This window comes from Gossypium raimondii, chromosome 9 (genome assembly GCF_025698545.1).
Source record: "Gossypium raimondii isolate GPD5lz chromosome 9, ASM2569854v1, whole genome shotgun sequence".
Lineage (NCBI taxonomy): Eukaryota > Viridiplantae > Streptophyta > Magnoliopsida > Malvales > Malvaceae > Gossypium > Gossypium raimondii.
In genome coordinates, this window is record NC_068573.1 from 22,232,756 (window position 1) to 22,243,853 (window position 11,098).

General features: G+C 29.6%; 1 protein-coding gene across 1 annotated transcript; it reads right to left on the minus strand.

The window, feature by feature from the left end:
- Positions 1-765: 765 nt before the first annotated feature.
- On the minus strand, positions 766-2,689 carry LOC105798681 (zinc finger protein CONSTANS-LIKE 16). The gene is made up of 2 exons (XM_012628842.2): positions 1,476-2,689; positions 766-1,363 (listed from the first exon to the last, which is right to left on the minus strand). The coding sequence occupies exons 1-2, from the start codon at positions 2,475-2,477 to the stop codon at positions 1,121-1,123; spliced, it is 1,245 nt and encodes a 414-aa protein (XP_012484296.1). The 5' UTR covers positions 2,478-2,689; the 3' UTR covers positions 766-1,120.
- Between the last annotated feature and the right edge of the window lie 8,409 nt (positions 2,690-11,098).

Genomic DNA, 11,098 nt, shown 5'->3' on the forward strand with positions numbered 1-11,098 from the left:
TTTAGATTCACACTGATTTATTATGTAAAATTATAATTTGAATTATTGAATATAATAAAATTAAAAGGATCTACTACAAAAATAAAACATTCAAAATATCATTAAAAATTATATAAAAAGGCGGAGGAGTTTATATTACAATTTTCCTTTCTTTTCTTACCAAGTTGAAAATTTTATATGGTTAAGACATTAGAAAATTAAGAACTTTGTATATATATTATTATATGGTTAATTATAGGAACATTTATTTCATTAATATTTAGGATTTTGTTGTAGTTTTAACTTTGTTGATATTGACATGGTTGTCATTACAGAAACTCGTGGGTTTAAGTGTGCTCAAGCATGTTTTATCTTTCCATTTAAAAGTTGGGAAGAGATTATGCCTTGTAGTAAGCATTGTATAAAAAAAATATGTTTTCTAAAGATTAATAAAATTTATCAATAAAAGAATTCAATACCTTAACACCAGTTTTTGAAAGGGATATGTGAAATAGAATTGTTAACACTTAATTTGGAATAGAGGTCTTAAATAATCAAATATTATGGAACAATAATAAAAAAAAAAATAAAGGTTGATGATATTTTAGGAAATTGGATGGCAAAGCTTAAGAGGTGCAAAAGATATGAATGGGATCGATAGGATTATCATGAATTGATTAGCCAATTTGAGTTTAAAAGTAGGTAATGAAGTTTCGTCTCCGTCTTCTCCTGTATAAATGTGGCAATTCAATTTAAGTCTAAGTTGAATAAATTTGGTAGAGTCTGTTCATAACAATTACATACATTCATATATACACACATATTATATATGTGGAAAAATGAAACAATACTCTTCATCTATACGAAGAAGAAGATGGAAATTAGAAACCAGAAATTAACTTCACTGCTTTACAACGTTACAACGTATTCGGTTAATTAAGATCGTAGCCTTCAACCATTAGGAGGAGGATATCAGCAGTACTGTTAGAGAGAAGTCTAACAGTATAGTTCCGCATTAATAATTATTCATTTAAAACTAAACTTGGCCAACATAGTCTGGGTGTTGGCTACTGCTACTGCTACTACTGCCAATTCTTGCCAAGAAACAAACATCAAGATTTGGCATTTTTATTTTTACTACTTATTTGATATAATAGGAAAAACAGTCCCCACCCACAAAGGACGCTCTCTTAACGAACCTGCCTTTGATTCTAGGCCTTTTCTCGGCATTCAGCTTCCTCACTTGGTACCTTATCTTCTTCGAAAACAGTCTGGTTCTTCGTTTCTCTCTGTACCTTGATACCCTTGCTTCTCTTTCACCGTCTGTAATGTTCCTTTTTCCCTGGCTGCATATTCCCCCTATGCCCTCCTTAGGGTTTGAGCCCTGAAAGTTTCACTATAATTAGCTAGGGATTCAAGTTTCCGTTATCACCATATATATATATACATATATAGAAGTGAAGAAGAAAAGCAGGAGAGGGATGTAGATATATTACCATGAAATCATCGGGGTTGAATTCAGGTCGGGTTCCTGATGTCCACGGAGAGCCTTGGGTGGCCCAAGCAGTGATGACTGACTCATAATCCAGCCTCAGCAGCATGTTCCTCTTCTTTTCTGCCTTATTTTCACCATCCATTGTCTCCGCCACTGGAACCACCTTCTCTTCCTCCTCTTGATCACCAATCGTTGGTGACTCATAATCAAAACTCCAGTTTAACGATGATCTTGTTACATCAAAATCTGAATCAAAGCAACAAGCCGTTATAATACCTTCCTCTTCTTCTTCTTCATCTTTTATTTTGCGTTCTTGAAAAGCATTACTTTCATCTTCCTGTTTGCAGTCCATCAATTCAGTTCCTTTGGTGTGATTACAAGTATTATTCTCATCTAGTCCATCTCCTAGTAAGCTCTCAACATCAGCAGCAAACTGGGCAAGATCCAAATCTGAAGGTAAAAAACCATGTAAACCATCATCCAACTGGCATGTTCCTTCATCTTCAAAACCATCAACTACTAGATTCCCGTTTTCATTTACCATATCACGTAATTCAGCAGAAAAAGGATCGAATACAGGGACTCTGCAAAGCAGCTGGTCTTCAGTCTCATCAGCTGATCCGTCTTCACAACCAACCTCAGGAACAAGAGGGTTCAAATCCCATACTTTTCCCTCACTTTTTTGTTGCCCCAATATGGACCTGTTTTGCCTTGGTGTTCTTGCCTTGCGAGTGAAACCTTGGTGCCATGCTGGCGGAGCATCTTGATCAGTAGCACTGTTGTTGATAACAGAAGCATTGAACCTGGAAGATGCAGTTTCAAGCCTAACCCTTGTATGTCTACTGGCTAACTGGTTAGCGGAGTGGACTGATGTATCGCAACCTTGGCAAAGGAAGGCATCATCAGCTGAACAATACCAACGAGCACGCTTTCGTAGACAGCCATCGCAGGCTCTAGCAGTCTTGCCTCCCATGGCATTCGCTGCTCTCTTGTCGGAGATCATTGCATAGAAGGAAAAACACAATTATTAAGTTTGGTTTGCAAGGATTAAACGGGCTTAGCTCAACTTAGGAATTTCAACAAAGGGAACAAGCTGATATAAAGTAAAGTGCCTTTACAAGGGAACGTTAGGGTACCTGCTATCTATTTATTTTGAGGAGACCATGGTTCAATAATTGGGGTTGAGAGTAATGTTTTTAACTGTGGCCCATAGTATCCATGGAAATGAGGCGAGACGGGGGATTTTTTTTCCCCCGATTTTCATCTGAGATATATATATATATGAACATGGTAAGTGTTTGATAGAATCATATCAAGTTGAGGAGTTGAATTTTCTCATCTTAATTCAAATTAAATTTTAATGAAACAAACGAGTGAATTATATATTTAAAATTAGAGTTAAATTTTAAAAATAAATAAATCAAATTAAAACTTTAAAATTATATATTTAAAACTCTTTTAGAAAAAAAATAAGATTTATATTTAAAATTCTTTCAGAACAAAATAAAATATCTTTATATAAAATTTCTTTTCTGAAATTTAGTATAATAAACTTCATCGGTAATTTATTTGGTTAAATTTTAAATTTATCATTTTGAAAGAAAATTTATTATTTTATAATTTAACATTTTATAAATTTTCCTTTTAGAATTTTATATATATTTCATATATTATTATTTTGAATAAATTTTTGGGAAATTTTTTATTTTCATTTAAATTTTATGAATATTTTGTAATAGTTTTTAGAGGTATCGATTTGTTAATTTTAAAATTGATAAAGACATAAGGGTTATTTATATAATTTTTAATTGGTTTTTGGATATTCAAGTTGTAAAAATCAACTCGGCTCAAACTCGTAAATACGAATCACTTATTTAGTTGATTCAAAAATCAAATAACTCAATTTGATTAACTCAAAATTAAAATTATTTTGAATCAAATTAAGATTTTTTCACTCTTATGCTATTCATAAATTTATTTAATAGTTTAGCTCTGGATCAAAGCTTGATTTCAAAATGATATTTTCGATCTCACTCGTAAACTTTATATAATATTTTACATTATATATTTTAATATTTTATTATATTATATATTTTATCATTATGATATTAGGGAAGAGAAAATAAATGATAAAATTTGAACTCGGATAATTTTAAATACTATACAAAATTCTAACCAATGCTTCAAGGAAGTCTTGACATATTAAACTTATCTTGATCTTGATGGACATTCACTTAATAATAAAATATTTATAACATTTTGCCTTGGATGTCCATTAATTGGTAGATAATGTACCTCGTTAAAACCTTACTAATATAAAAGCCCTGTGGAAAAAGAATTATTAGTGAAGGAAAAATAGTACACATATCTATAATACACACAACATGCTGCTTTATTAAAAATTTTACTGGGAAAACCAATTGTCAAAACTTTGGTTAAGAGAAAAAGAGTATGGCGCGTATTTACTTCTCCGCATGACAACACCACGTGATATCTCAAATTACATGTGTTGCAATATTAGATGTTAGCTTTTTAAATGATTACTTGAACATATTTGCTAAGCATTTATATCACAATTCTTTTGAAAGTCATGAGTGAGGAAAAATTTTGGGAAAAAATATATTTTGTTTTCTTCAAGAGTTCCAACAATAATCATAACAAAACTTTGATCATTATAATTCTATATTAATACATATGTTCTAATCAATTCATATAAATATTTACACAACTGTATTGAATAATTTCCTAGTAATTTCTTTATGCTTTTACCATTCTAAATCCTTCAAGGATTTTAATACAAACTTCCACTGTATAGTTATTTATATAAATATTGTAACAACAATCATAAGACACATGTCAAATCTTTTCATGAACTGTCACACTAATAAGATATCTAAAGATTATTGTATTTACCACAAAAGAATATATCTTTCATAATCAATGCTAGGACTTAGCAAAAAATTCATATTTCATATTTCATTTTTGTAAAACTACGATTTATACCCCACTAGCTTTATACCTTTAGATTGCTAGTCTAAAACTTCACAATTTAATTCTACTTGCATTGTATCTTTTTATTTTGGAAATTCCATTCCATATATATTTCTTGACAAAATTATTCAAGAGCCTCATTTTTCTCTCATTATTTCAATAATACTATTTCATGCAAAATTATTGCTCATAATTTTTAATCTCACTATTTTAAATACTTTCTCGTATTGACATAGCTTATTGATATCTCTTTATTTTCACGATTCCCATATCCAAGTACTTGAATCTCTTCTGGAGTTTGAATAATTAATTATGTCTTGGGTTTCTTCTGGAGCACTCACCCCCACTATATGACCATCTAGATTTATTATTATATTTTACAAGAATTTTCATATTTGGAACTAATTCTACCATGCTTCAGGCATGCATTACTTTTATTTTTTTTAATAGATTGTCCTACTAGGACTTTGACACATCGGTTGTTATTTAAGACTTAGTTATTCTTATTAGATCAATAAATACATTTGGTAGTTAACTTACAATAAAATGAATTATCTTTTACACTTTTGGTTCAAAGTGTTTTCTATAAGGATTTGGATAATGATAATTCATCCAACTAATTATTTCATCTAGCTATTATTTCTCTCCCATTAATGTTTGGAAAACTATCAAATCAAAATACAAATCATGTCATAATTAAATCTCAAATTTGTTTAAAACATCTAATAATACAAGGAGATTCATAATTAATATATATTCTCCACATTCTTTGAATACTCATTTTTTATATTGTGGTGGAGAAACTTAAACATATACCGCACATTCAAAAATTCTAAAATGGGTTGTATTTGGCTCGTGATCAAAGACGGCTTGTAATGGAGAGTACTTATCACAATTTATTGGCATGATGCTAAATTCGTATAAAATATCATATCCTTATATACAAAAAGTTTTGTTCTCAAAAGTAATGTTTTAGCTACTAATTGGAGGCATTTAATCATTAATTATGCTAAACCATTTTATACGTATAAACAACAGGCTTTTGCAATAATTAATTGCTCTAACAATCTAGCATACAATAAACATTGAAAGTCTAAGTAATATACTTACCAACATTAGCAAGAATTGTCTCAATTGCATAATCTAAAAGTTTTTTTCTTAAACAAATAATTAAACAAGTAATCTCACAAACTACAGGTTGCGAGTTGATAAGTCACATGTGGTTAACTTGTAGATGCATCTACCGAAATTGTCAAAATATCCACTTGTTGGATAAATGGGGCCATATTTCTTTTAGAAATACTAGAGATTCAATCTCAACTTTTGTTAGTGGCATTCTAATAATTCATATTCTTTGAGAACAAACAACACTTAAGAAAATCTTTAAAATAAAAATTCTTTAGGTTTTTTAATAAACTTCTATGTAAATTCTCATTTTGTCGTATTATTACTGGTGGGATAGTCTAATTGGTCATGCCAACTAATTAGTATATTTGAGCTAGTAAACTTCTAGTTATTATTCATGTTATTTGACAATACTAATATAAACTTCTAGTTTATCATCTCATATGATTTAACCATACTAATATATGCATAATACAAACTAGAAGGAAAACGATAATTTTCAAATACAAAATCTTACCAAATTTTGATTGATTTAGTACTAAGAATTAATATTCTCATCCATAGTCTCAAAAGATATTTGTTATAGTGAATATCTTTTTAAACATAATAATTTATTTGAGACTTACTAGAACATAATGCATTAGTTCTTGCTTTGCTTCTTCGATAACAATGTATTAGCTCTTCCGAGTCTTGAATTAATTTTGTACTATTAAATATTAACATGTTTCATTATCACATTGAACATAGGGTAACAATATATTAGCTCTTCTAAAGCCTTAAATTAATTTTGTATCACCAAAGATTGGTTCGTTTATTACCAAACAAGAAAAATGCTTCTTATCCCTAAGGATAGTATACACTGTTGTATTGTCTACGGGACATATGTTTCCTTTTCTTTAAGAAATATTAATTGAATAATAAATTTTTCATGTGTATGACAGATTCATAACCAACAACTTTTCATAAGTTGTCTTTCTTTTTTGAAAGGTTATATTGACAATTTTTGTTGCTTTCTTATTTATCTATATTTCAACTTCTAATGGTGAGAAGAATTATTACTAGGATGATATCCAATATAAAGTAATTAGTTTCACAATCCACAAAAAGGATGCAGTTCATACTTAATGTTTAGGCGTACGATAGGTATGCAACCAATGACATTTCATACCACATCGATAGCATAATTTGTATCCACCCCTTAAAGGGTTTTCTTGGAAATTCTTATTCTTCTTTTATTTATCTTTACTTTTCCACTTTTGGTGGTGAGAAAAACTAATATGGTCATCCTTTTTACGATGATTATAGTTCCACCTACCACTTCCATGATTACATCTTTCAAATTTATTATGTATTGTTGAATTGACTTTAGAGAATGGTGTAGTTTTAGTAGGACGGACTTCATGATTTTCATTAATAGTTTTTCCTTTTATTCAACCACAAGCAAATATTTAGAACATATCTTCAAATCTTTTTCTTGATATTGCTACTGCAATAGCACATTTGAAACATGAAAAGTTAGAACAAATTCTCTAACAAGTTCTCATCAGTAATATTAGAGCACATTTGAAGCATGAAAAGTTAAAACAAATTCTCTAACAAGTTCTCATTAGTAGTATTCTCACATAATTTTAATTGAGGACTTATCCTGAATACTATAAAGTTAAACTCGCAATTTTAAAATCTTGCAACTTCAGGTACATCCAACCATAACGGGTTTTAGATAAAATTATTATAATCTGATGGTTACTGTTTCTCTTAAAATTATTCCACAATTCAAGTGGATATTACATGGTCAAATATTTTGCTTTCAACTTTTCATGGGGATGATGACGAAAAATGTCAGATAATCATAGTCAATTCAATTTCTCATGTAAAGAATGTCAAAATTATCATTCTATCATGCATATCAAATCCCTAAGCATTCAGGGATTATGCATGATATAACTCAATAACCGACTTTTTATCATACCAAATATAAATTTTTCTCATTCACAATCTTAATATAAGAATCATTACAATAAATATCTTTTAGCATTAACCTTCAATTAATAGGATAATAAGTCATGATCAGGTGGTTAGTAAAGGTGGTTAGTAAAACTAATTCAGTTAACCCGTTGCTGCTGCAGTTATTCATGTTAATTTCCTACAAAAAGTGAAGTCTTCTATGTAAAAGGTAGGTTTTTAGTTTTGTGAAATAGACATTAAAATACTTTTCTCTTCTTTTTCATCTTCTTTTGTTACTACTTAAAGCTTTCATCAAATATTAATATATTTGCTCTTCTAAAGCTTTCAACTAATTTTGTACAACCAAATATTGTAATAGTATTGGTTTGTTTCAATACCAAATAAGATAAATACTTTTAATTTATAAGGATAGTATTCATTGCTACATTGTCAATGAGGCATATATGTTTTTTCTTTAAAGAATATTAATAAAAGTAAAAATATTTGGGCATACGACAGATATGTGACCAATGATCTTTCATATCACATTAATAAGATAAGTTATATCTACCTTTTAAAGGGTTATCTTGAGAACTATCATTGTTCTCTGGTTTATCACTATGTTTATAGATCTTTTGACACAATGAAAGAGCATTCATATTTGAGTGGTTAAGGAAGGACGTGTACAATAGCAAAGCCTGAGTTCGAGTGTTGGCAAGGTTATAGGATTTGTTTTGTCAAAAGGCATCTTGAAATCTTTATGTAGAAAAAGAAAAATTTAGAAAGGAATAGTGGATCTGTGAAAATTAAGTATCGTACTGATAACGTGTTATAAAATAAATAATAAAAAGAACAAAAAACAAAAGAAATAAAAGAAACAAGAGAACTCGAATTTTATTGATCAATAAAGGTGTTTAGAATGCTTCTCCAAAACCTATATATTTATGGACATAAGAAGTATAAATAATATGAAACTCTACTTCTAATAAACAATAGAATCCTAATATATATCAAATTTATCTTGATCTTGATGGACATTCATTTAATAATAAAATATTTATTGCAAGAATTTGTTTGCTTGAGTATAAAAGTTATATAAAAATATTTATAAAATTAAGTATACTTTATAAAATTCTAATAAAAAAACATAATTATAAAACAAAAATAAATGCATTGTAATAAATATTTTAAATTATATTAGGATGTTTTAAAAGTCACTTTTAGGCATTAAATGAAAATGCGTCATTTCTTCTTTTTTTTTAAATTTAATTAATATCATACACTTTCTAATACTAGATCAATTTTCTTTAGTAATATTTTAATCTTGATTAGTGTTGATTAATTAAATAAATTAATATCAGAAAATAAAATAAAATAAAATAAACAAATAGTAACAGTAATGTAAGGTTTGTTTATGGTTTTGTTTTTCAACTAAATTTATGATAGGTTAGAATTTAAAATTAAGATTTATAATTTTAGAAAAAAGGTTAGATTAAGATTTTTAGAATTTATATAAAAAGTAGATCAAGAATGAAAAATAATAATAAAAGTTAATTTGATGGATCATACTATTTAGGAGCTCTAGAATATATATATATATATATATATAGTAAGTTATTATTAAAAGTAAAATTTTAAAATCATCCTGTTAAACTGTATAATAAATATATGGTGGCGGGCAGCATGAATTTTACCTAAATATCTGTTTCAAAATCAAAATTTCGAAAAGAAAAAGAAAAAGGCTCTATTAGGGATCAGAACCTGACGGTTTCAGGTTTTTTGTTTTCACTGGCTTTAACCCTTTACCTTTTCTGGTTTTCTGCTGCACTTGGTCTTGGATACTGTAAGTTGTAAGAGTAGTATCTAGTATGTTAGCCCATGCGCTTTTCGGTGGTTTGCCAAAGGGGAGGTTTTCATTGTTGTCAATTCCGCTCTTAGGGACCAGGAAGTTAGGTCTTATCTCAGTGTACGTTTATTGGATGAAACTTTGAAGTTCATCCTAATCCTTGAATTCTTATTGGTTATTTGTCAATTTGAAGGATTCCTCATGGTCCAGCTTAACTGCTTCTCGTTTTCTGTCTGAAATGTTGAGTAAGACTGTTTTGTTGCTTTGTTTCCTTTCTCTCTCTACATATATTCAATTATTATATACTGTTAAAATTAAAAAAACTTAGATGTAAAAGGAAAAGTGTGAAGGGGTGAAGGAAGCGGTCCCCTCCATTGGAGGTTGCTTTTGGTTCTCATCATCTCATGTGGTTGCCATCAACTCTCTCGCCGTGCTGAGACATTCATTCTCCTCCATCGACACCTGGGACTTAACTTCAGCCATTGTTTTTAACAGTCAGTGCTGAAAATGATTAGTCGGGTTTCAAAGAAACTTGAGCCATATATCTACGTGTATAACTACAAACAAATCTACTTGGTTTTTTCATTTTAAGTGATCGAGGTGAAAGTGCAATCGGTTTAAAAAACCATATATACTTATTCTTCATAGGTGTAGCCATCAAGCAATGAAAAATCCTTTTCAGTGCAAAGATAAATGCAGATAAATTCATATTATTCCTGTCAAACATGTAACACTGTAAATCTTTATTTCCATTTCAGTAAGGTAACAAATAATATATATATAGGTATATATGCATTGCAAGTGCAGGAACTTCACCCACTTTTAACTGTCCTGAACCAAGCTTCTATTCTACAAAAAATAGATCTAACTCAACATGCTTGAATTTAAAATGTATTTGTAAAAACAACTACAGCACTCGAGTTATTGTACCACAAAATAGGTTTATCATTAGCTGAAATTCTTAATTAACCTAATAAAGATTCAATCCATGTAATATCAGCAGTGGCATAAGCTACAGTTTGATATTGTGCCTCAATATCTGTTTGACAGAATTAAAATGAACATTTGAAGAGTTTTGCATATACTGACCAACTCTATTAACATCAAAAGCTAATCGGGTCTAGTGATAACTCCACTAATGCTTCTGTAATCCACATCATTCTCAATCGTACTTGCATCATTCGCAAGAGATTCCAGTTACTTACCTTGGGAGTAGGTAACCCATATGCACGGTCATGCCACTTTTCTTGAGAATGTCAATAACATAGTTCTTTCGCCGAAAAAATAAGAATCCATCATACTTATAATTGATTTCTATCCCAAGAAAGTAATGAAGCTTGCCCAACTTTTTTAAGGAGAAAGCCACATTGAGACCATGGATAACTTCACTGACCTCATAATTATTGTCTCATGTAATAAAGATAATGCATTTGATAGAGGATGTTATGAATGTAAAAAACAGTATGCATTAGACTTTGCTTCATGAAAACTAGCTGCGAGTAAGGAATATTCAATTTGTCAAACCAAGCTCTTAGAGCTTGTTTGAGACCAAAAGGAGTCTTCTTCAATTTGCACACATGGAGGCTGTTCCATACACACTTCCTTTGATAAATCACCATTTAAAAAACCGTTCTTGATGTCAATTTGTTGTAATGGCCACCCCTTTGTGACTGCAATAGAAAGAAGAATTCCAATAGTGGTTGGTTGGACAACAAGTC

Coding starts and splice junctions, on each gene's coding strand:
- LOC105798681 (XM_012628842.2), bottom strand. CDS start 2,477: ATGATCTCCGACAAGAGAGCAGCGAATGCCATGGGAGGCAAGACTGCT. Junction 1,364..1,475: donor TCAACCCCGATGATTTCATG/GTAATATATCTA, acceptor TGAAACTTTCAG/GGCTCAAACCCTAAGGAGGG.